Source organism: Pygocentrus nattereri, chromosome 5, assembly GCF_015220715.1.
Source record: "Pygocentrus nattereri isolate fPygNat1 chromosome 5, fPygNat1.pri, whole genome shotgun sequence".
Taxonomy (NCBI): domain Eukaryota; kingdom Metazoa; phylum Chordata; class Actinopteri; order Characiformes; family Serrasalmidae; genus Pygocentrus; species Pygocentrus nattereri.
The window spans coordinates 40,324,284-40,349,994 of NC_051215.1; the positions used below are offsets into that span (position 1 = coordinate 40,324,284).

Below are 25,711 nucleotides of genomic sequence, written 5' to 3' on the forward strand. Positions count from 1 at the left end.
CTTTGGGGAAGTTCAACATCCACACGTTTAGCTGTCCGACCCACGAAGAAACTGATGATTTGTAGGACCTCATCTGCTCCCTTGCATGTGAGGAGCTGCTTGAGAAACATCGTGTTCTCATACACTCGAAAGTTCAGGCTGTCTAACACTGAGGGTTAATTCAAAGGAGTTTAGCATTGTACCTGCCGTTAGCAAACTTAGCTGGCTATCCTAGCTCGCTGTCCGTTGTCACTCACAAATGTTTCGGTTTTGCTTTTGAATTGTTGGTTAGCTGTGATTAGCGTTGGTTTGTATGTCTGGCTTATCAAGTATATCAAGTATTGTAGACACTCCAGCGTGTAATACTACTACAGAGCTAACCTGACCTAGTTAGTCGTTTCATTAACGTCTTAGTTAATATTCCTTATAAATCTGAGTAACGTTAGCTAAGTGCGATGGCTCCTAGGAAAAGGCCGTTACCTTCTCCGCTGCCCAACGACTGGATTTTGAGAGATACAGAAAAGAGGAAGTGGCGTCTTGGCAAAATCATTGGTAAAGGTGGATTCGGTGTGATTTATTCGGGTAATGTCTCTAATATTAACGAGCTTTTGTATTTTGTTATTTTTCTTTTTCAGAATAAGCAGCCATAAGCGTTGGTGTCCTTAGTGCTGACTACTGCAAACATTATTACTTTTACAGTTTCTGAATTTTTTATGTGTCTCGACACGAATCACTAGAAATCAAGGTGGTGGGATGGTGCAAGGCTGCTGAATTTCCCCTTTAAGCCTTTTAGGTAACAGGTAGCCCAGCCCATACTGTACTAGGCTTCCAGGGGCCAGAATCACCAAAGTATCCTAAGGAAAATAATCTTCTTAAATGTGTGTGTTATTTCTAATCTTCATTCTTAAGAAAAAAAAGTATGAAAAATTGTTATTCTTCAAATAACTTTAAGAAAGCCTCATACTTGTCTTAGCCTGCAAGAGTTGAGGAAAGCATCTAAACTTGAACACAGACACTGCCACTACTTCTCCTGCCCATCCTCGTCTCTTGCTTTTTCGCAGTCGCCCAACAATTCTAGTTCCAATTCCATCAACTTTAGTTCTTCATCATGCTGTCCTTGGAGTGGATTAAATAATGGTTCTTCGCGGTGCAGCTTCTGGAGAAACATTGCACAGTCTTCAGAATTTCCTAGTTTGATGCCAGTGACACATTAACCATGAAGCTGCTGCTAGGTTCCTCATTCTCCTTTATCTCCTGTGCCACAGCTTCAGATTGTGTGGATGCACCTGTACCAGAAGATACTAATTATGTGATTAAAGTTGTAAGTATTAAGCCTCGTGGTATTGCCTGAGAAATTGTACTACAAGCCTTATGACATTAGGATCTGCTATAGTTACATTCTAAGAGTCATTTGGTAAACATTAGCAACCAGTGACCCAAAACTGTAGCTTTCAGCTTCATCTCTCATTCACGCACACACTGCTGTCCCTGATTCTTTTTTCCTACTCCCTCCCCAAAAAAATGTGTCATGTACCATGTGCCAGCCTAAACATGTTTTTCATAGCTACTGAGATTCTACTGCACCCTGGGTCTCAATCTGGTTCACTGACTTTTTCTTTGAATTTACAGTGTGTTACTTTAATTAATTTGCTAATAATAATTTGTCTTTATCTTCAGGAATTTCGTGAAAATGGACCTCTATTCTCAGAGCTGAAGTTTTATCAAAGAGCAGCAAAACTGGAAAATAGTATGTAACCATACGTCTGTGTCATCATGTCCCGCTGTCACCTTTTAAATAACTTAAGACAGTTGTAGTATAGAGAGTCCCATGCAAAGCCATAGATTTATCCTGTAGTGAAGAAAAGGAAGGGAGAAATCCACACTTGGGAGTGGTGTTAAATGAAAGTGCTGCAGACCACTTATCTTCATCTGAGAGTTCTCACACTTGGAGTACATGTCACAGATGAAGAGGCTGTGGATGTAAATTAGCCTGGCTGGATGAATTAATAAGCCAAAGCAAACATGCACCTCTGTGGTCGTTAGTGCAATCCCAGCTTGTTTTAGCTCTAATTCAGAAAGAGTGACCAAATTGCAGATAAAGATGCTGCTTTCTCCAAAGGGCCCCTGGCCACCTGTCAATCTGGTGCACCGCCAGTCAGGACAGATTTCCCTCCTGGCTACATAGGTGTTTATGTGTGTTTGTGTGTGTGTGTGTATGTGTATAAGGTTGTCTCAGTGAAACAGAATTATTTCACACTACATCAAATCTGTTCATACTTATTGATCTTTCATCTCAATATTTTAGTCAACAAATGGAAGAGAAATAAAAGGCTTGGTTTTTTGGGTATTCCAACCTACTGGGGCTCTGGGCTCACAGAATGTAATGGAACGAGGTATGATTCTGTTTTGTTTCATTATACTTTGATAACATCAGTGCTGCTTGCCTGTAACTACAAATTTTTGCTTTTTAATAAAGCAATCTTTAAACTTTTACTATGTCTGAGAATAGCTACAGGTTTATGGTAATGGACCGGCTGGGTACTGACCTGCAGAAGGTGATTGTGGAAAATGGTGGACAACTGAGGAAGCAGACAGTGTTGCAGTTGGGTTGCCTCATGGTGAGTCATTTTCAGTATAAGGATTCATCAGGGCTGGATGCAAGAGAATAGAAATGTTACATGCACATCCACAGCTTATTTTGTATTTAGTATGCCCTGTTTCAGTGCCACTTGGCCACTGTAGTTTGAAAGTGTGGTTTCTTCATTATTCCTAGTCATTAGAAGTGCCTTTGTTTTTGATGTGTCATTGTCTCTCTTATTGCTCATGTTTTTGTTGACATGCAAAATTCCTCATTCCTCTAGGAGCTACCACAGCACTAGCAAAATGTGAAATCACTATAACCAGAATAATCTTATCACTTAAACAGAGTCACAAATTCTCTCTAGAATCTCTCTAAAAGTACATTGTTACTCTATTAAGCTTAAGGCCATTTGAGCTTGATACTATTAACATTTTCATTAGAACATAAAATCTTGAAGATGACCTTTTGAATAGCCCTTGAGTCCACCCTAAACACTGTTAGCATACCTGCATTCTGTCAGCAGTCATTATGGAGGGTCGTTATGAGCTGGTTAAATTATTCATCTGTTAACCTTAGCCTCTGTCACTTTGCCCTCAACAGCTGGACGTGCTGGAATATATTCATGACAATGAGTACGTCCACGCTGACATTAAGGCTGCCAATCTCTTACTGGGCCACAGAGACCCAGGCAAGGTTAGTTCATTCTTGTTTATATTAGCTTGTCAGAAATCAACATGGATCGCGTAGAAGTGATGGTACTACAAATGACACACTTTTAATACCACAGTACCAGGTTTAGTGCATATATATTTATTTTTATGATATATGTATTGCTTGTAGTTTCCACCTATGTATTTGACCTAGGATGTAACAGGATGCTCAAGTGTCGAACATTTCTTGACATTTTTTTGCGCTTCTTTGTCAGAAGTCTCACTGACTCACCAATTTCCAGATTATGCTAAGTGTCAATATGTAACTTACCATGCAAAAGATATGCTTCAGAAGAGCTTGGCTTTTGAGATGACCTATCATTATTTTATCTCCTACAGGTTTACTTGGCTGACTACGGCCTGTCGTACAGGTACTGTCCTAACGGAGAGCATAAAGAGTACAAAGAGAACCCAAAGAAAGGACACAATGGCACTATTGAGTATACAAGCATTGATGCCCACAAAGGCGTAGGTAAAACTGAATTCAGGCTTTCATTCATTCATGCACTGACAGCACTGGATGTGAATTACTGACAGTTACCTGTAAATGTATTTAACTGCTTCAAATAACTTTCTGAAAGAGGATGTCCATTAAAAGAAGACGTAAGATTTGTGTTCTTTTCCTCTGCTTTAATGCTTATATGAATTTGTGATGTGTGCAGTTCTCCCTATAGCAAGGCCAGTGTGTATAGATTCCACCTAGCATATCATGCTCTTAACTGTAGGTCAAGATATTGGAAACACATTAACTTGTAAATTGCATACAGTCTTTTTATTGGATATTGATTGCTTTGTCCATGTCTACCTGGCCAGACTTAATTCAACAATTCCCTAAATAGTTGAAGTCATAACCTGCATCTTGTATGCATTAACCATTAATTAAAGCTTTGATGTTTTGTTAGACTGGGACTCAAAGCCAATATCTCTGTCTGCAAAATAGTGCAGGCATTACAGAGATTCAATATTAAATCTATGCCAGGCTAAATCTTGCTAATAGCCATGCTTCGGTTGCTGTCAGTTTTCTCAGTATATGAACAGCAAAGTAGGATGCTTAGTCAGCAATAAATGAATGTCAATTTTAATATATCTAAGGGATGGAGACATGATGATGAGTTAAAGCCGTATAGTATTTAGAGTATATATCCTGAATAGTTTTCCTTCTTTGAAACATTCACATCTGTTGAAACATTCACATTTTTCATCATCCAGTTCCTGGATGATGTAAACTGTAGTATATATACATTGTCATGGAGGTGGAATAAACTGGAACATGGCTTGCATGAAATAATGGGTACAAAGTGTTTTGATTCAGAAACAAGACATTCTTGATCCCTTGTAGTTATGGTGTTGACTCAAAATACATGACGTCTGATAAGTATTAAAGTAAATCACATTGGGGTTCAGTCAAAGGTCTGTACTCATGTTCTTACTGCTGTTTGTTAGCATACTCATGTGCAGGGCTTTACATATGGTCCTTATTCCATCACCCTGCTCTTTAGATGTATAGGCAGCCATAGTGCATAAATCTTACTGCATAAGGCTGTGTGTTAAAGTCCTGGGTCATGATGACACAAGAGCATGTATTAAGTAATGAGAGCGGGAAAAGAATGCCTACGCACTGACACAAGTTCACTTGCTAACCTCATCTCAAAGTCATATAGGAGTGACAAACCTTGTTTTGCCACTGTCGTGGCTATCTGCGAGCAGAATCGATGCCACAATAGTGGACGTCTACTCGTCTGGGCTGTGGAAGCTGACAGCTGTTGTGTAGGTCGTTAGCATCGAGTCGCCCCCGTAGATGAATGCAGATTGTGGAGTGTTCCTTTCCTTGTGGCCCTTGGCACCCCGTGTAGATGTTGATGTGTTACCATGGTGAGGAGCGCGGAGACAGGCACTCTGCTTCCCGCTGAACTCTGTGCTAAAGGCCTAATTATCACCTGTAGGGTTGAAGAGAAATGGCTGAAATTCAGAAGGAGAGGTTCAAGAGTTTGACACAGCACTTTAGGTAATTTGAATAACAATGGGCCATAATTATGAACAACAGCGTCGCATTGATGGAAGGTGTTGTGTCTGGCCTGGAATGCGCCATTCTCGTGGATCCTCATTTTAAAACCGAATCGGTGTCAGACCTGCCCAGCCAGCCCCCTTCCCCTCTCACAAAGACATATGAAGTGCTAATAGTGTAAGTGCTGTATTTTATGCACTTAAGGCCAATATCTTGGCGCGAAGGCCCATGTGGTTCAGAAAAGAAGACCCACTATATTTGTTACTAATGTTTTTTGTCCAAGGTCATTGCTTTGTATCAAGACTTTTGAGGTAAAACTAATTTTGTGTTTGTTAAATTATAGTGTTATAAGAGAGAGAACTATAAATGTGTGGCCTGTTGGGCCTGGCTGTGAGATTGGCTAACGGGCAGGAGCGCCTAATGGGCATGGCGAGATCAATGGCAGCCATGGATTTAGGCTGAGATTTTCCCCTTTGATGAATGCAGTCGATAGGTAATTTCTCAGGAGATGGACTGCAGTTACAGTATTGAGTTGATAAACTCTCCAGGCACGAACAGACGATGTGCTTTAATTTACCCTTATTGATGAAATCAGGCTAGAGCTTTTCATGAAAGGACCTGCTTAATGTGATGTTAACTTACAGATTTGACCGAAACAGGTAAAGTATCAAGTTTCGCAGTAAGAATAAAGAACAGTAATTTACAAATGTTGGATAACTTGGATAATTCTAGGTGTGTTTGCAAACATTTGAATACCCCTGGTCAAATGGCATATTTTTTGATTTTCTAAATAAAAGAAGTTAATACATCCTCTAAAGGTAACAAATGTAAATGTTAACATATGGGGGATAAAACATAAAATGTGACATAACTTTTGCACAGGCCACATTTATGTTTTATTTTTATTTTTCTTCAAATATTAAACGTGCACATTTTAATGCATAATTACTGTTTATTTGTTAAGACACACTTTTTCTATTCTGTTGTTCAAACCAAAATATTTGTTTTTACCTTTAGTAATCTTACAGGTTAAACTAAGTTTGAAGACCATGTAACGGTAACAGTTTAGTTTTGCTTAGGGCATTGTAGGTCACCATGCTATTGTTTCCACTGAAGCCGTGAATGGATTGTCTCATGGCAGTGAAAATGTGTGATCTGTTTCTGGGAAACATGGTCTTTGGTCTTTTTTTTATGATCTTTTGGGTTTAAACAGTAGACTCTCTACTGTCATCTGTTCCAAGGACACCATGGTCTTTGGTCTTTTGATGATCTTTTGGGTTTAAACAGTAGACTCTATTTCACTAGTCATCATCTCCTCTCGTCTCGTTTCTTTCTTCTTCTCTTCTCAAACACAAGAGGAGCTGCATTGATCCTGCAAGTAACTTAGCATGGTCAAGTGAATAAAACACACTCAGGCTAAAGGCAGATGCTGATTGCCTGATCTGGGAGATTAAATAAAAGAGAAGCTGCTGAAAGATGAAGAGGCAGCGTCTTCCCCACTTCCTCTCTTTTTGGACTGGAAGTGGGAGAGAAATGGTTGGTAAAAGTCTTTTTTGTGCATGTGTGTCAAGAAGTGTGTTTACACTAGATGGCAGTTGTGTAATGTGCTGCAGCTGAAGTTGGGGTCCTAGGCGCATACACACATACACGCTGATCTCTGGGTCTCCTGTTCAGGCCAGCACAGACCCCACGGAATCCAGTAACATGTGGGAACAATTTGGCCTCAGACATTTATTTCTTTGTTTTACTGCCTGGCTCTCTGGCGGAGAAAGTGTCGGGCCGGGCCATGGGCTGTCTGGATCATGTCAGAGGCCGCGAGTATCAGGTTCCTGGGACGAACCGCCAGGCCAGACGAATCAGAGAGGGGGTGGGAGTGTGTGAGGGGAGAGAGAGGCGCTAGAGGTGTGTGTGGGGTAGGTGGGCGGAGGGGGAGGAAACTGACCCCCTCTTTAAAATGGCAGCCTCTCTCAGAAGGGCCCTGTTTGTCTATGAGACAGGCCAGAGCACCAGCTGAAAAAACAAAACACTCCTCTCCATCAGTATTCCCCTCTCTGTCTTTTTCATAAGGGCATATTTCAGTGGCCAATGGACAGGTCATTTAATCAAAAGATTCTTTTTTAACTCTCTTTCTTGCCAGGTATTCATCTCTCTCATATTCTTCTTATTCCACCAACTCCCCCTCCCCTCTTTTATTTATCTCCTTACCCTCTCCCTCCTTGCTCCTCCCCACTCTATCCCCCTGCAGCCCCATCCAGACGAGGGGACCTGGAGGTTCTAGGCTACTGCCTGCTCCATTGGCAGTGCGGAACTCTGCCCTGGCTCTCAGTGCTCAGGAATCCAGTGCAGGTCCAGGAGGCCAAGGCCAAGTACGCAACCTTTCCCTTCCCCCTCCTCCAGCCCACCATAGGCCCAGAAACAGCACTCCACTGTGTGTAATGGCTGCTGATCAGAGGCATACAGCTGTCTGTGGTTATTCAGCCCAAAGTATTCCCTGAACTGCTTCGTTAAAGTATCAAAGGTGTAGTTGGCAAAAGATACGGAGGCCTTTATTGCCTGGAAAATGGCAGTGCCTTTTGAGACATAACTTCTGAGAGACACATTGTATTTGAGCAAATAGAGCAAAAAGATATAGGGCTGAATTTCCACTTCTAGGCTTAATTTATTCTGCAATAGAGAAGTCTTAGTGACAGGGCAGTTTAGTCTGAGCTAGAAGTTAAGGAAAAAGGACTGACCAGCATTGTCCCATGTGGTCTTATGGCTTGAGTTTGACACTTTTATCAAAGGTTCTGCAGTGAAAAGAGCAAAACTTCATAGGCTAAATTATTGCCCAACCCTTTGCTATTCTCTGTTGACTTTAGGCTAATTGCTGACCTGCCGGACTCAGTCATCCAAATGTCTACCTCTGGCTTCACTACAGGTAAGAGAGAGAGTGAACAGGTGTGTGTGTGCGTGTGCAGACCACTTACTATGATCAACAAGAGGTGGCTGAGAGACTGAGCTGTCGTGTCTCTCTTCCATCAGCAGACCGTAGCAGCTCTGCATTATCTTTACCCCTCGCACAGAGCGAGAGGGCATGCATGTCTCCTGAAAAGAGGCTTTGTGATCTATGATTATGATGAGGTCCTATTCCCCCCAACCTTGAGAGGCTGGCTGCAGCTGGACCAGAGAGATAAGGCTTCCAACATGCATCAATGCCGTGCATGTGATATACATTCAGTTAGACTGCCACAAAGATGCTGCATATTGGCCTAGTGCTGTAGGCAGCTTATTTATTACAGTAAAGAATGGAAAGCGGCCATATTAGATGCACATTTGTGTGCTTGTTTGAATAGTGAAGCTCGTTCACTGTTATGTTCTTGTCAGGGTCTGTGTGTTGGTATGGTGCTCGCTGTACTCTGCTGATGCACAGGTGACACTTGAATCCAGCTTCGTTGTGTTAGAGAGCAAGGGTTCATACTGTGTCTTCAGCAAGCTCTGCTCTACTGCATGGTGATCTGCATTATGCCATATGCTGTCAGTCATGTAAATTTGCATAGGATATTTGCAGACATAGACAACCCTGTAACAGTCTTGGTCTATTAGATAAACATTTATAGTTATTATTACTACATTTGTGATTGTTGCTGGGTAGAAGATTCAGAGAAGTAAGCAGAAGCTTGGTATTCATAATATCCTCTCCAGACTCCTTTTTTCCTCTTTTGATTTTTTCAACAGAAGTAGCCAGTTTTCTGCTTGGTGTGAAAGCCCTTGGATACAATGAGAAGCCAGACTACCAGGCCCTGAGGAAGGTCCTGTTAGGGGCTGGGCCTTGGGGCCCACTGGACCTCTCCAAGCCGAGAACAGTGGAGACAGCCAGGCCAGCCATGAACAGGGTGAGTGTGAAATGCTTTGGCCTGCAAGTGCTCCTGCCTTAATAGGGACCATATGAGCAAGGGCTGGAGCATGTAGAGCAGTCTGTGGGCTGCGGCAGATTTATCTGTCTGGGAGAAGGCAGGAGAGATGCTCAGGTTTGAGAACCCTCCACTGACCTCTTCCAATGCATGCTAACTCCCACTCCTGCAATGAGCAGCACAGAATCAAACAAGTAGCGCAGGCCTGCTAGCTGCCACGGAGGTATAGTGGGGTAGAGATTTACAGAGGGGTGACAGTCTCAGAGCTGTCTAAAGCCTCCAGGCTGCAGCTACAGCTCACTGCAGCGTCAAGAATGTGAGAGCTATTTAATTAACCCCCCCCTTATTTATAGTAATCATATACATGTTGGGGATTGTATTTCAAAAGATGTATGTTTGCACATTGAATGGCTCAAAACATCCAAATTGCTATACTCTACACAACTCTTTGAGATATAGAATTATGGTGGGAAGAAGTGAGGATGGTGGTTTTTTTTTTTCCCTTTTTTTTTTCTCTGTACGGGTAAATGAGGCGGTGAATCTTGACCGGGTGTCATAGGTTAACCTCTGCTGACCCTGCCGAAGGGCTCATTGCCTGTCAAGAGGTCTGGAGTGGAGGCCTTCATTCTGTATGAATCACTTTACCACCGATCACAGCTAACTTGAACCACTGAACTCTATGAAAGCACAAGCAGACCAATTTGAAGCTATTGAATACACACATTTTACTGAGGCCAAGAGATCGCCAGTTAGAATTACAGTGGTTTTTTTTTCTTTGCTTCTCATTTCCATGTAGAACTGTCCAGTGGTTTGATTCATGGTTAAAAAGATGGGTATCAGTGTTGGAAGTTTCAGGATTAGTGAAAAGGTACAACATCTAGGGTGAGAATTATTGGCTCGTTGTGTCCCGATATCACAGCCACTTTTAGCACACATGGTCTTGCCACTTGATTTTTGTACTGACATTTGTATGTTCAAGTGCTTGGAATATGAAATATGGATGATAAAAATAATGATTTCAATAACAGGTCAATTTTCCATGTTATATGAGCATGTTATTTAAAACCGTGATAAGTATGGTAGGCTTAGAGAGGGTGTGAATGAGTGAAAGACTGGTACTGTTTAAAGCAATTGTAACTCTTCAGCAGAACACTGAATTTCAGATCTAGTTCTGATGCCCACATTCTTGTCCTTCATTTGGAAATGTACTTTTCTGCAATTGAAAGATTTCAGATGAATTCTTAAAAGCACTATATTGTACACATACAGTACACATGGAGAATCCTCACAAAGGTATGTAGGGAGCCAGCGAATGAGGTTCTGTCTCTTTCTGACCTTGGCCAAACCTCCTGCACAGATGGAAAAGATCAGTGTCAACACTACGGGCATTAAGATTTGAATCCCTCCTTTTCTTTGTAGTAATATTTTCTCAGTGGTTTCTGTTCATCTCCTTCTGGAGGGTCAAGCTCCAGTTCCTTTGAATAAAATTTAAAACAACACCATCAATGTCACCCTCGTGTCTCAACTCTCCTGCAGCAGCGTCAGGCCAAGAGAGGTATGCAGCTTCTAACGCCACTCCAACGCTCATGGAGTTTATTTTGCCTACACCTGACCTCAGCAGTGATCTGTGGCCAAATTTAGTTTGGAGTGTTGCCACCTCAGGGAGAGAACTGAGTATCATTAATCAAGAGAGGTCCTCTACTCTCAGGATCCAGGTCAGGGTGAGAGCACAGAGGAGAGAGAGCTTACACACAAGAGCAAGGGCTCTTGCTCATGTGGTGTTATCAGGGTTGCCGTTTACACCCAGTTCTCTGAAGTTGCGTAGCTTCACCTGGAATACTGTAAATAATTTCTTCATTGCAATGTTCCCTAAAAGAACTCAAGTTCAGAGAGATCAAGCAAGCTAAAGCCAGTGACTGAGGATGAAGATGGAAACCGTGCTACAGTGAAGTCCATACTGCCTAAAGTTCGCTACAGAATCCAAGGGGAGTCAAAGACCATTGACCAGGTGATGGATATAATAAAGTTTATTCATTTACCTCTGAAGATGAAATGACTGCCTGATATGCATCTCACTCATTGTAATTCTTACTTTATTTTTACCACAGGAACCATGGAAAGCTATATCTAGAGCTGAGGAACCTGCCAAATCTAGGCCTGTGGCAAGTGATGAAGATGACCTTTGGTTGCATGAAGTCCACAGCAAAACACAAGAAGGCACAAAGAAAAGACACAAACAAGTAATGCATGCCACTTACAATATCAAAAAGTTCTAATAATATCTAAATAAATGTGTGACCACACCTATATGGCCAATAAGGCCAGCTGAGCTTAAATAAAGGAAACATATTTTGTTTTACATGCTGTTCTTGTGCATTAATTGCTAACTTTGACATGGAAAGTTCAATACACCCAATACATCTTTGTTTTGGTAAAGAAGTCATCCGTAGTATCTGGAGTCATGAGAACAGACGAAGCCTGGCTGTCCACAAGAAAGCGCCATCGTGAGTTTCGGCCCAGGTTCATCCCTGATGTCAGTAACCATTTGGGAAGCAACGTATGGGAAGACTACTGCACAAGCCCCAGTGAAGAGGATGTGAACTGGAATGAGCATCAGTGGACTGGATGTGCTTATGAGTACACAGACGACCAGTACAGGCACAATAACGGCAATAATTTAGAAAATGTGCATCGTACATGCTGGAGCCTTGAAATGTATGCAGTTGTTATCGTTGTTGCACTACTCCTTACACTGGTTGTCATAACAATGTCTTTTAAAAATTGTGCTTACTTCTGATATTCCATGATCAATAAGTATTTATGATTCTGGATTTAAAAAAAAAAACACAACTTAAGTATTTGCACAGAAAAGAAGCCACTGTTGCATGTCAGGGTTTCTGAATGGCCATTTTCACTGTGATAGGCTGAAAGAAATTTTTAAAACAAGTATTGTTTATTTTCATTGCAGATACTTGCACAAGATTATTTTTAAGACAAACATTTGAAATAAATGAATGTGTTTCAAAGACTAGCTGCTGAGTAATAGAGTTGAGAAGAGTCATTACCTTGTTGCAATAGGGACATTCTCCAAACACGACGTTAAAGCTCTGGCGACTTGTGGGCAGACCTCTCAGCCACTGTGATTACAAAAGGGTGATATTAGTTTATGATATGAAATAACAACCAAATTGTAACCAGTTGTGATGATTACTATAGTGACTGCCGGCCAAATCTTTGTATGTAAACAGCATTCAGGTTAAAATTGTTACAAATCATAAATCACTGTGTATTCACCTCATAGAGACAGGCCTGATGAAATGGCTGCCCACAGCGTGGGTCATTGCAGACCTGGTCTGGGATGGCTGAATCCAGTCGATAAGCATAGCAGATGCCACACTCCACACTGAAGCTCTGATCCAAAACCAGACATCACATTTGTGAGACAGCTGCACTACTCAACAGAAAATTATCTTTTTTCCCCACCTCATATTTTGACGTTTAACTGAACTACCTAGTTTCTCAAAACTGTTCAAGCCCTGACAATAAAAAAACAAAAACAACAAAAAAAAAACCTTCCATCTGAAATCTGCATCTACTTGTCGCCCTTTCCCCCAGTCTCTCGTCGCTCTTTTCCTGATATCTGAGGGCTATAATGCATGGGGGTTCATATTTGTTTCCACAGGGCGAGAAGAATCAGGTGGGCTTATCAACCCCGTGTGTACTTGACCCCCACTTCACAGAATCCTCCTCCTCCTTAGCAAGATGCCAAACTGAGACTGGAGAGCCTTCATACATCTTCCCCCATACCCCCTTTTTCTGCTCTCCTCTACTCCCCTCCACTCCACGCTCTGTTTGCATATTGCTTTTCAGATAATTAGAGGCTTTTTTTCAAGCAATCCATTAAAAAGATGGCAGGTAAAATTTAAACATCTGGTCAAGTAAACTTTTCGCTCTTCAGAATGTTAATGACGGCCAAGCATTAATCAGTGGTGCAGACTGCAAATAAACATAGTGCCCTTTCAACCTGCCAGCCGTTACACACGCGCGCACAGAAAAAAGATAAATTGTGGATCTATGATTAAACAGCTCTTGATAGTGCTGAGGATTCTGCCACCTTTGTTATTGTAATGATCTTATCCGTAAACAACCCAATTAAAGGAAATCTGTATCCACCTCTACCGATGATAAAAAAACAAAAAAAGAAAGGGAAAAAAAATCTTCCAAACCTCAAATGTGATTGCACTGTGCAACTAATTATAAGTGGCGGTGTGTGACATGAAAATGCAACGTACAGATTTTTCGTGGGTGGCAGGCGACGGGAATTCTATCTCCATAACATCCTTCATATTCTGTAGAACACTGCAGTCAGGGTTCCTGAGAGAAGAGAAATCAGACCTAGATGCACTAATTAAACACATGCAAACAAAGATGTGGTAATCGATTCAATTCAATGATTATCACCCAAAAAAAGGCCCACGTCATTGTGCAACCCAATGTTATGGTCGAAGCATGGTTTATAGCATATGATTAATTTTGCATTGTATAACAGACATCACAGAAATGTGTCTAGGTATTCACTAAATGCTTTTTTTTTTTATATTTTGTCCTCTCTTTGTGGAGCAAGCTGCAGTCAGGACAAAGAAGGCAGTAATTACAATCTCCTTACCATAAATGCATGTTAGCATTCAGCTTATTCCTCAGGGGGGTGACCACTGCAAGGGACAAGCAAAAGAACAGTAACTGCACTGTGGATTGTTCGCCACAAGATACTACTAATATTTCAATTTGTTTTGTAACAGCGAATATATTTAGATGTGTATCATAATATTAACTACAACCAAGCAAAACAAATCACATCAATCAAGCAGAGAGCTAGCAAAACAAGCCTGAGGGAATGTTCTATAAGGAGGCAAGACCTGTGCTCGCCTCCTAATGTACCAAAGCAGTTTCAATTAACTGCACCTCATCTCTCATTCAGTGCCCGTCACCTGATTGTAGTGCACTGACAGACAATGCACAGCCATGTCATTTCTTACCACTAATCTTTACTCGCGCTTAGAAATGCCACGGGAGAGCAACAGCAGAGCCGGGAATTTCCTACTGTGACAAACAGTCTGATGGAGAGGGAAATATTCAAATAATTCACATAAAACGTGCTCATCATGGCTGTTCCACCCTGAGAGATCAATCTGGGAGGAATGTGATAGCCGCTCCCTCTGTTTGTCATTTGTAAATGCAAAAAGCAATATTTCTGTCTGACCCCTCGCTTGGAGGGTCCACGTCTGCCACTGTCTTGACTATTGAAGTGTGGATTTAATATCAATGAATAACATTGCTAGGCAACCAACAATATGTTCTGTGTGCCATTGTTAGCCAAGCATGACCTTGGATTTAAAGAAACAATCACTGAGGCTTAAATAGTGCCAACTGACCTCAATTCCAGCAAAATCTCTTTCTGAATCTAGAAGGACATTATACTGCAAACATATTACAGCTTGTCAGCATTGCAAACTGCAATATTGTAGCGAACCTGTGTTAAATGTAATAACACCTTTATGGGATGTACACTTATGAAGCGAGGTAATTGAAAAACAAGGAGATAAATACAGTTGACATAGATTTTTTTATATGTAAAATGGAGTATAACGAACAGGTAATGTAAACCATGGATATACATTGAGATTTGCAGATATGAAAATACCATGCTCGGCTCCGAGCAGGCAGCACTCCGGCAACATCTTGGGGTGTCTGGGGTCAATCTCGAGCTTTATGGAGACACTGTTTCCTAGGGACACAGAGCCAGAGCTCAGCTGCTGTAATATAGTACAGAAGTAGGAAACCACAGACAGTGAAGATATCATAGTTTACCAATGGCGATCCTCCTCATGGAGTCTGCTCTGGTGGGTTTTTCAGGTTCCAGCACCCAAGTGTGCTCATCTATCTCATCCAGCACTGCCCAGAACTCTGCCAAGGCCTCCACAATCAGCAAGAACTGGCTGTGGATGTGAGCGAGAGTGCTCTAAGACACAGAATATTCAACATTATTACATAAGCACACCAAATAGAGCATGTGTTCAGTCAATACTCAAGCGTAGATGCATTACAAAACAAGACTATGCGAGCCTGTATACCCAGGCAACAGAAAGATGTTTCTTAGCTGGCTCCGTTAGCTTAAAATCTATCTTGCTAATCACAGTTAGCATGAAATGTTTACCATCAAACAAAGCTAGCTAGAGAAAAATGTCCACACATCATGTGATCACTGAGAGAACAATTTACAATAAAGGTATAAACAGGCACAATATGGCTACTGTTCCTCCAGATAATCCAAGCACAGATAAATAGTAACCAGAAATTTTCATGACAGAAAAGTGTACAAGTGTGTTCTCCCTTACACACAAATGCCAACAGATACAGTAAGACAGACTAGAGGAACAGGGCGAGTTCTGTCTGTCCGTGTCCAGCTGCATTTCTATATCCTGAAAGGATGATTTCGGTTAAACCATTGTTCCTTAGTGAGCATCTGCTCATTTAATTCAAATTGCAGTGCGAATGACAGACTAATCCTAATTTCACCATTTTTATTCAAAAGCTTTCACAATTGCTCTTTGAAAAACAGAAATGTACGTACTATGAGGGGAACTTTACAACTGAAACATTTGGCATTAAGATGCAAGATGATGCAAAATCATCAAAAGTCATGTAACTAAAGTATGTCACTGGTTTACAGACAGAAGCTGTACATCTGATTCAATACTAATGCTGGTTAACACGTACGGCACTGGTGATGTTGAAATTAAACTTTGCAGAAGATCTGAATGTTGGTAATAGTGTGGTCTCTTGCACTACTGGACATTTGTACCACCCATCATCTTTTGATAGCACATCTATAGTACAATTAGTGACATTTAAGGCTCATGGTAGTAGGTACAGAAGTAATCAAAAAGGCTGTCTTTATGTAAAAGCTTCCTAGAAACGCTGATGTTAAGACCAGCCATCAACTTTCGAAGGGGGAAAAATATCCCACATTTCTCTGAAGTCTCTCCAGCTTTCCATCAGTCCGTCATCAAACCACTGATTAGAGCTTGTAATGAGAGCCCTACTAATAATAATTCTGATTGAAAAAGGGAAGAACGTATCCCATACATCAGAAAACAAGTGGATCTGAGCAGTAGCTTTTGATCACTGCACACCACAGACAGCTCATTTATGGCTGTGCATTATAGCTTCCTATAATTCTAACATACACAAACACACCAGGGGCTCTCCTTCCTGTGGAGCTTGCTCAGCTGTGAGGCAGAGCTAATGGTTTAAGTATGGCAGCTCATAAATCATGGTTGCTGATTGACAGGTGATGGTGGCTGGCCCTGCTTCACTCTGTGCTGTCAGAGTAAGGGGGCGCAGGTTGACCATGACGATCTGCTCCTGGAGCCACGCTCCCAGCCCCCCTCCCCGACTCTAATCTCAGCCCGCTTTGGTCTGGACACCGGATCCTCTCCATTCAAGTTTAAGACCACTGGTTTATTTTTAGTGCTGCTCAAACGGAGTGTGAATGAGATGTAATGTGTGAAAGGAGAACAGAGATGTAAATGTGGACTTCAAGAGAAAACTTTCACTTACTGTTGACATTCTGAAGGTGTTTTCATACCATTCCATTATGGATTATATATCCTTTATTATACTTTTTATCATCCGAGTAGATAAATAAATACTAGAAACTTCTTAAATTTAGTTAAAAATTAGCTGAGAAAGCATACAGGACCAAAGCACACTGGATGTCAATTTCTTTCTAGGGTAGCAGTGACAATGTTTAAGGCAAATTTCTTACAATGAAATATCTACCTCTTTCATGAACAAACATTTTATCACCCAGGACAAAAGCATATTGGCTTAAGTGTAAAGCTAAGTGGAAGGGTAAATGTTAAAATCACCCTCGTCATCAGTAGCCTCATTTCGCTCCATTGTAATACCTCTGACCACATAATGCAGCCAATCTAGGAAGATTTACAGAGAGAAGTACTGCCATATTTAGGGATGTAATTTCATGCATTTCTCTTTTGTCCCGTAATTTGAGATGCTGCTGTTGATTATGTCCTTGATTCTTTGATACATTTCCATACATGTTAAATTGGAGGGAGGAGAACTGAATACAGCCGTGAGGCTTGTAATTGACCACAACAAAACAAATCCAAAGGCTTCCATTTTTGCAAAGCTCACTGACTTCATGTTTAGTTAGACAGATTACAAGCCTCCCACCCTTCATAGACCAGAGATATAAGAGAAAAGATCAGAGAATATATAAAGGCATTAAATAAGACAAAGAGAACAATACCGTTACTATGCAGTCTAACAGAATTGAAAACCCCCTGGAAAAGGGACACAGGCAGAATACATTAACGTGAGTGAGCTACCTCAACATAACAGCCACCCAAGAAAAAAGAAAGGCATCCTGACACAAGAGGGGGAAAATGAACCAAAAATGATGGGTCACTGTGCCAGTACAGTGCACACAATTTAGCATTGCACAGGTGCAAAAACTCTGCAATTACTTTCCAATTAATGCCAGTTGTGTGATTATGGTTATGCTTTTATGTGAATATATGGTCCAAGTAAAATGTCCTTGTAATTGAATTCCTACTGGAAAGAAGGCTAAAATGCAGACTGGCACAATGGATTCATGTTTAGTGAGGTGACAGTCTGTTCACCACACTGTTAACTATTCCAATTAAGTCTCTCTTCATAATGGTCAACAATGCATATTCATAGAATCACTCAGAGAATGAGTACGAGGTAAATAAATCAATAAAAGTCAGGAATGAAATGAGGACTATTCTTAAACCTCCCTTAATGGGTCTTCTAAACAGTCCTGGTTAATGAGAAAGGTATAATGCATGATGCAAAAGGCAAGGCTAAACAAAGTATTGTTAGAAGTGCAGCCAGTATTTTTTTTTTTTTATTTTGGTCCTTTCAAGCTGTCACAGACATGACATTTTCAAGTTTCTCCAGACAAAAACTAGAAAAACAGGAAATAATGCTTTCTTTTTATTGTTCTGAACAGTTTTATGGCAAGGTCAGCATTTATCAATGTCACCAAATACACATCCAAGAGCTGGTGGATATTTAAGCGGTGATTCCCTGAAATACTTCACAAATGTCTACTGTATGACATTTCAAATGTAGTCTTAAGGCTACTGATTAGCCCTTTTTTTTTAGGTGCTTAACTTGAACACTTATCCAAGAATGGTAGGCTACAATAACAATCAAGTCATTACCTTACATAAATTAAGTAGGGCATCTTTTACATACAAGTACTATGATAAATGTCCAATTATTACAAATGTCTAAAAATGTAATACAGCATATCGTATCACAGTATATTATGTATTGTACTGTATGCCAGCTTGTGCCTAGAGTACTAGCTCTGTATACTATAAAGCAGCTTTTGTTTCAGATATTGTACTTTTACAATGCTGAGTGCTCTAATTAACTGATAACAGAAGCATTAATATACGACACAGTTTTAACTACTGCCTATTTTTTCTGTAGTGAAAAACTTACCAAACAGACTCTACTGTATTGCGATAAATCAAACTATGAATTTTGTGAGTCGTTACACCCCTAAAAACAACACGCAAGTAAGTGTCAATTTCTTTTCCTTTAGTCCAATGTTTTTGATTAGGAGTTGTGATTTGAATCTATGATCCTCAAATCAATTTACTGATGAATTTCAATGGTCTTCCTTAATATCATTCTTAAAACATTCCTTAGAATTAGGAATTCTTAAAATCAAGTCAAATTTTAATTCACCAGTAAAGTTAACTGGCATATTCTAATTCATAATAATGGCACAGTGCCTTTACAAATCATCATTAACAACACATTACAAACACAGATATGTAAACTAATGAAAATTTTAAATATAAATCAATAATAATAATAATAATAATAATAGCAGCAGTTAAGTGTAGTCTGGGAAGCATTAGCACACCAGTGCCAGATGATGTACAATGAGGGCTGAAGAAACTAGACTGGCTGGGAGCAGTCAGCAGACATTGGTACTGAATCAAGCAGAGCTGTAGGTAAGGTAATTGATAGAGAATAGGGTTGATATGTGCTGATTGCTTAGTGTGAGTGAGAACCATTTTCATAAGAGTTCTGCATAAAGTGAAATCTGTTCAGGGTTTCTAAGGAGTGACCGATGAAAAGGGAATTGCAGTTGTCGAGACATGAAGTAATGAAGGCGTGGACTAGTGCTTCAGCATCTTTCAATTTAAACAGAGGACAAAGGCGAGCAATCTCACATAGGTGGAAAAAATACAATTTTAGTGTGTGACTTCACTGTGAGCTTAAAATTCATACACAAAAAAGTCTGTGTGATTTCATAACATGACTGAGTCTCTTAAAATATTCATTTCAGATCTTAAATGGAACCCTGCACACTTTTGTATATGTTTCTATTATAGAATGCAGTGTATGATAGGACAAATTTATTTGCTATGTAAATAACTGAAACACTGAATAAGTCTTCCTTACTGAAAACATGAGTATATAACCTAACACAAACAGAATTAAAAGCTCCTGAATCACTATGTATAATGGCTGCTACTCAGTTTGTACCATAGCCAATGCACAAAAATAGTTCAATAAAGTAATTAGTAATGTCACATCCTATTTCCTCCTCTTCAAGGACAGGGTGTACAGGTGTACATCAGCCAAAGAGCAGAAGAAAGAATAAAACAGTATTCTTGACTTTCACAGAAAATTAAAAGTGAACTTCATACCATTCTAAAAAGCAGGAAATCCAAGTATCCAGGAAGCATTACAACAGAGCATCTGTTTAACTGCTTTGAACCACAGGGATTCTTAAATGTCTGCATTGTTATTATTTCTGCTTTTTTAATAATGTTGAGAATAAAATGCTTGGTTTCCCAATGCATGTGTTCTTCATTAGCTAGCAAAATGCAAAACAACCCAATGTTTTACTCAACATTTTAACTAAGAGAACACTTCAAAAACAATGGTGCAAAAAACACATGTAAATGACATAAAAATGATTTCCAAATGCCACAAATTACTGGCATTCGCTGGCTTGTTGTATGAGTCATATGCGATTGCCTTCAGTATCAATGAATTAGACATACAAACCTCAACTTAAAAAAAAAAGTTGGGACAGTATGTGAAATGCTGAGTGATCAGTAAATTCAGTTTTATCTGTATTAATCTGAAACAGTACAGAAACACAACGCTTGTTTTACTCTATGAACTTCATTGTTTCATAAATATACACTCATTTCAAATTTAATGCTTGTAACACATTCCAAGAAAAGTTGTAAGAGCCACCACTGTATCGCATCACCTTTGTTTTTAATGACCATGAACATTTTGCAATTGAAGACATTAATGGATCCAGTTTTTAAAGCAGATTTTTTGCCATTCTTCTGTTATACAAGTCTAGTATTGCGCAACCCTGCAGGGCCGTCATTGTTGCATTTTGTGCTGCATAATGTGCGAGAGGTCAGGAAACAGCATTTTCTGATTACACAACCATGCTTGCTGCAACACATGCTGCATCAAAACATTTATATATGTACAGGACAAAATGTGTAATTTTATATAATAATATTATATATATGTGGAGTTGCCCCCCCTTGGAGTTATAACAGCTTCTATTTTTCTGGGAAGGCTTTCTGCACCGCCACCCCTCACCCCTGCTTCATCGCTAAGCTGTTGTTGCTCCTAGGTGCCTCCATTTCATAATTATAGCACTTACAGTTGACTGAGGCAGATCTAGCAGGACAGAAGTCATCTGGCTGAATCTGCTGAACTCAGTAATTAAAGGCATGCCAGTCTTTAATATAGTCCTATCTGATTGAAGGTTATAACATTCAGATGTTATTTTCAAGTCAAGAGGCTTTTATTGTCATTCCATCTATGTACAAGTACACAGTGGAGTGAAATTACGTTCCTCCAGGAACAACACGGTGCAACAAGGAACAAGAAGTACAAAATGCAAACGTGCAGACAGTGTGCAAACAAAAAATTAAGCTAGAAACAATATAATAAATACGATAAATTAAAACAGACATTAGACACAGTAAACAGAAAGGACAGTGCAGCACTGACACAGCACACATTTCTGGACATGAGGTAGTGAGAATAAGGTGCAAAGATTTTAAACATTCTGGGATCTGAGTTTACGCAGTCAGATAACATACATAAACACAGCAGTTACTGGGGTAGTTTTAAAAAAAATATAAGGTAGTCAGCCTTTTACACACAGGTTTTCTTTTGATACTATGCACTAGGGGTGAGGGGAAAAAATCGATTCTTAGATGCAGAGGTGAACGATTCTGAATCGATTCACAAACATCAAAAATCGATTTTCTAAAATTTTATTTATTTTGTTTATTTAGAATGTAATGTTGACTGAATGCAAAGTGCGGAACTTGGAAGTGGGTAAGTGCAGCGCCCGGACAGTCTGTGGTACATAACAAAAACACAATTGGATGAGTGAGAAATCCGACCAGCTCCCTCTACATTAAAGACAGGTTAGGTCAGGAGCGACAAGCCAAATGTTAAGAGGAGCCATTTTGTCCTTTCAACAAAAATCAAACCACCTTGGGACCCCCAACATTTAATGCCCAGTATGTCTTAGTGTGCACTAATGTCATAGTATAGGCTAAAAATGATGAACAAAAACACACTTACTTTGCTCTGCTTTAAGCTTTAGTTATCTCAGCTATAGCGGTTTTCCTCCCATCTCCTCCAGAAAACTTTTCCTCAGAAGTAAAGCAGCTCATTTTAAAATGTCTCTCATCGTTCAGCTGTTCTACGAGGCTGAAGTCGCTTCTTATTCAAATTTTTCCATTCCACCTTAACTTCTGATTGAGGTGCCAAATGTAAATGCGGCACCATTTAAGGTGGAACAGGAAAATAGAATAGAAGAGACTTCTGCTTCACAACTTTTTAGTGTTTGACAGTCTCTCTTTGCAGATTTAACGTTGCTGGAAACCAACTGCGCTGCTTAAAAATGCAAATAAGTCTCCAAACGTTCATCTGAGCTAAATCTCTCTCTGCCTTGTCGTTCGCTACTAGCCAGGAGAGACTGTGTTGCTAAGTGACCTGCAGTCTCTTTGAGAAACGGGGCTTTCGCGCTATGTTGCTCACGCCTCGTCCCACAGATATTTTACTGACACAGTGACCCCTGACTCTCTACAACATGACCAAATCACTAAAGAAAACGGGCAGGACGGCTGTAACATGTGCTGCGTGAACATCCATGATCACTGGATTTTGCAGATGAGTGGCAGCAGCGTCTAATGAGCTCCAAACAAAAGCAGGGAATGAAACCCTTCTAGTTCACTTACCACATCACTTCCATTTGCTTTATTAATAAAAGACATTGGAAGTAAATTCATTACAGATCATTACAAATACTTTGCTTTAAATGTACCAAGCCGTCACACAGTCAGAAGAAAAAGAGATCCTGTATAGAAAAAAAAAAGATGCATTGATAATCGAATCGTGAGGTGCCAAGAGATTCCCACCCCTACTCTGCACTGTAGGAATCCTTGCTACTGCTTATTGATTAATATTATTCTTAAACTGTTGGATTATTCGATGATGCATTTAGGAAAGTGGCAAGCACTGATCCATTCTTGTGCATAAAGGACAAATTTTATCCTGGATGCTACTTTTATACAAAAACATGATTGCATCACCTGCTCTGTTGGACATTTCACAACATTCCTAGTCTTAAACTGCCGCATTACAACTTTCTGGAAAGTTTCAAACATCAACTGAGTGTGTATTATATTATATTATATTATACACACACGCCACTTTATTAGGTAGTAAAAGGTTGGACCCCCTTTTGCCTTCAGAACTGACTTAATTCTTCATGGCATACTTTCACCAAGGTGTTGGAAACATTCCTCAGAGATTTTGGTCCATATTGACATGATAGCATCATGCGGTTGCTGCAGATTTGTCGGCTGCACATCTATGATGCGAATCTCCCGTTCCACCACATCCCAAAGGTTCTCTATTGGATTGAGATCTGGTGATTGTGGAGGCCACTGGAGTACAATGAGCTCATTGTCATGTTCAAGAAACCAGTTTGAGATGATATGAGCTTTGTGACATGGTGCATTATCCTGCTGGAACTAGACCCAGAAGATGGGTACACTGTTGTCATAAAGGGATGGACATGGTCAGCAACAATACTCAGGTAGGCTGCGGCAATTTAAATGATGCTCACTTGGTACTAAGGGTCTGCCCTGTGATGGACTGGCAACCTGTCCAGGGTGTATCCTGCCTTCCGCCTGATGACAGCTGGGATAGGCTCCAGCACCCCCCCACAACCCTCACAGAGAAGCGGCTTGGAAAATGGATGGATGGATCAGTTGGTACTAAGGGGCCCAAAGTGTACCAAGAAAATATCCTCCACACCATTACACCACCACCACCAGCCTGAACCGTTGATACAATGCAGGATGGATCCATGTTTCATGTTGTTTACGCCAAATTCTGAACCTACCATCTGAATGTCGCAGCTGAAATCGAGATTCGTCAGACCAGGCAACATTTTTCCTTTCTTGACCAACTCTACATGCCTAAATGAATTGAGTTGCGGCCATGTGACTGACTGATTAGCTATGTGTGTTATCAAAGCAACTGAACAGGTGTACCTAATAAAGTGGCCGGTGAGTGTATATACATATGTATAAAGCAATTATGTTGAAATAGCTGTCTTCACTTTCCCAACTTTTCCAGAATTGAGATTTAATGAGGATATGATTAGATACCCCAGTATGATAGTTCATACTGACCCCCTGAAATATAAGGTTTTTTATAAACATAAAAATTTAGTAGATGAATCAATTCCACAGAACCAGCTCTACCACTGAATGTGTGTCAATATCCAAAGATTTGGAAGAGTATGGCAACGTTCATTTTTAATACCTGCCTTTATTATCAGAACTGCCATATGCATGATTAAGGCACATTCTGTGTGCATTCAAATTTGATGAACGAGGCCCCAGGATGCTGGCTGTGAGGCTGACTGAGCTGCGTTCCTGTGGAGTCACACCTGCACTGCTGCGTGTGCCACCATAGAAAGAGTTGGACTAGCAAAAACACTATATACTACTCCATAACACACACAAACGCTCTACGGCCTTGCAATGCCAACTTGTATAATTATTCATTTAAATCTTCTTGAGAGGCAGATGGACAGATTTTTCTTTTCTCAGAACAAAGGAGATGCATCAAGACATCAGGTGCCCAGCAGGGCCACAGCCAGCAGAAGGCTGCTCTCTGCTGAGCAGGTCTTCCCTGTCAGAGAGCCATGTACGGATGCCACCTTACACACGCAACAGTACAACCAGGCCAGCAAAACCTCTCTCACCTTCAACACTAGTGTAGCACAATACATCAAAAGTTAGATGATCAGAGATGATACTTGGCTGTAAAAAATGTAAGATTTTCCTGTTCATTATTCAAGTATTACCTAGTAGTACTGTCATACTACATTCTATTTCGGTAGCAGTCAAAATTCTGGTATTAAAGCAATGCCGTTAAACACTATGGCGTACAGTGATATATGACTGAGCAGAACAATGTTTCATTCTGTCCTTTAGTTTTATTTACAGATACAGGCCTCTCCATTTAGTGAGTTTCTTTCACACCTCTTCCAATCTCCTCATTGTCCTCTCAGTTCATCTGGCACACATTAAGCCTCTGAGAACTGTAAATTATTTTAAGGAATGCAACATCAAAGCAATTCTGCTGTACAGAACACCTTTCATCATAGACACAAACATGTCTTCAAATGCCAACCTTGAAGTAATTAACACCACTGAGTTTGTATTGTTGAGTAAAAGGAGGCCAATTAGAGCAATACAATAACGGCCAGAATGCTGAATTTAAGAATGCTGTGTATAAACAGGTTAAGGCAGCGTACCTGTGGGGTCCATGTAATGGCCAATGGGACAGGGAGGTCTGCAGAGCATTCCGGAGCTTCAGCTGGGTACTAGGAAGAGCAGAAGAACAGGCAATAAAAATATGGCTCATTCTCCTTCTTCTTTAAAGCAACTTGTGGACAGTAAACTGTAGCCAGAGTTTAGTTATAAAAGAATAAAAAATCTATAGTAAAGGATGTATTGAATTGGTTAAAGGATACATAACCGACTATTAACAGTTTCTTTCTTTCATCTCAATATTTCAGTCTTCTGTGGTAGTAAGCAGCCACACTTCAAGAATGATGAGAAAATTAGCTGAGAAAACAAATACTGTACATGTCTGTAACAACTTTCAGAGGCAGTCACTACACTCCAGATAGGATGAAAGAATTTACTAATATTAGCGTGCTTTACTGCAGAAGACTTTAGACGTCTTTATACTCAACCATTAACACTTAGATTTGTGTGTCAAGTATTATAAAAAGAAAGGACAATTTCAAACTATAGTACTTTTATAGCACAATTTCTAGTTCTATCCATTACATATACCTAATTTGAGGTTATCTATCTGTATCTATGGCCTA

At 40.2% G+C, this 25,711-nt stretch overlaps 2 protein-coding genes across 4 annotated transcripts in view; one reads left to right on the forward strand and one right to left on the reverse strand.

Moving 5' to 3' along the window:
* vrk2 (VRK serine/threonine kinase 2) lies at positions 1 to 12,196 on the forward strand. Of its 2 annotated transcripts, XM_017722525.2 has the most exons (14): positions 11 to 87; positions 446 to 561; positions 1,245 to 1,300; positions 1,657 to 1,726; positions 2,285 to 2,372; positions 2,489 to 2,597; positions 3,161 to 3,253; positions 3,610 to 3,742; positions 7,521 to 7,641; positions 8,134 to 8,192; positions 8,990 to 9,147; positions 11,042 to 11,173; positions 11,274 to 11,405; positions 11,603 to 12,196. In XM_017722525.2, coding segments are annotated over exons 1-14 (1,629 nt in total). In that variant the 5' UTR covers positions 11 to 85; the 3' UTR covers positions 11,963 to 12,196. The 2 variants fall into 2 exon arrangements, with proteins under 2 accessions (XP_017578003.1, XP_017578014.1); XM_017722514.2 differs by having other exon boundaries at positions 1 to 561.
* The window catches only part of fancl (FA complementation group L), a 19,983-nt gene continuing 6,229 nt past the window's right edge, over positions 11,958 to 25,711 (reverse strand). Inside the window, exons 7-14 of one of the 2 annotated variants that reach the window (XM_017722537.2) lie at positions 25,130 to 25,198; positions 15,034 to 15,184; positions 14,867 to 14,950; positions 13,832 to 13,877; positions 13,458 to 13,569; positions 12,460 to 12,576; positions 12,231 to 12,302; positions 11,958 to 12,089 (exon numbers count right to left, since the gene is read on the reverse strand). In XM_017722537.2, the coding sequence (XP_017578026.1) occupies positions 12,054 to 12,089; positions 12,231 to 12,302; positions 12,460 to 12,576; positions 13,458 to 13,569; positions 13,832 to 13,877; positions 14,867 to 14,950; positions 15,034 to 15,184; positions 25,130 to 25,198 (687 nt within the window). In that variant the 3' untranslated portion in view covers positions 11,958 to 12,053. The remainder of the gene's footprint in view (positions 12,090 to 12,230; positions 12,303 to 12,459; positions 12,577 to 13,457; positions 13,570 to 13,831; positions 13,878 to 14,866; positions 14,951 to 15,033; positions 15,185 to 25,129; positions 25,199 to 25,711) is intronic. The other variant, XM_017722546.2, reaches the window with a different exon arrangement.

Coding starts and splice junctions, on each gene's coding strand:
- vrk2 (XM_017722514.2), top strand. CDS start 435: ATGGCTCCTAGGAAAAGGCCGTTACCTTCTCCGCTGCCCAACGACTGG. Junction 3,254..3,609: donor GCCACAGAGACCCAGGCAAG/GTTAGTTCATTC, acceptor TATCTCCTACAG/GTTTACTTGGCTGACTACGG. Junction 8,193..8,989: donor TACCTCTGGCTTCACTACAG/GTAAGAGAGAGA, acceptor TTTTTTCAACAG/AAGTAGCCAGTTTTCTGCTT.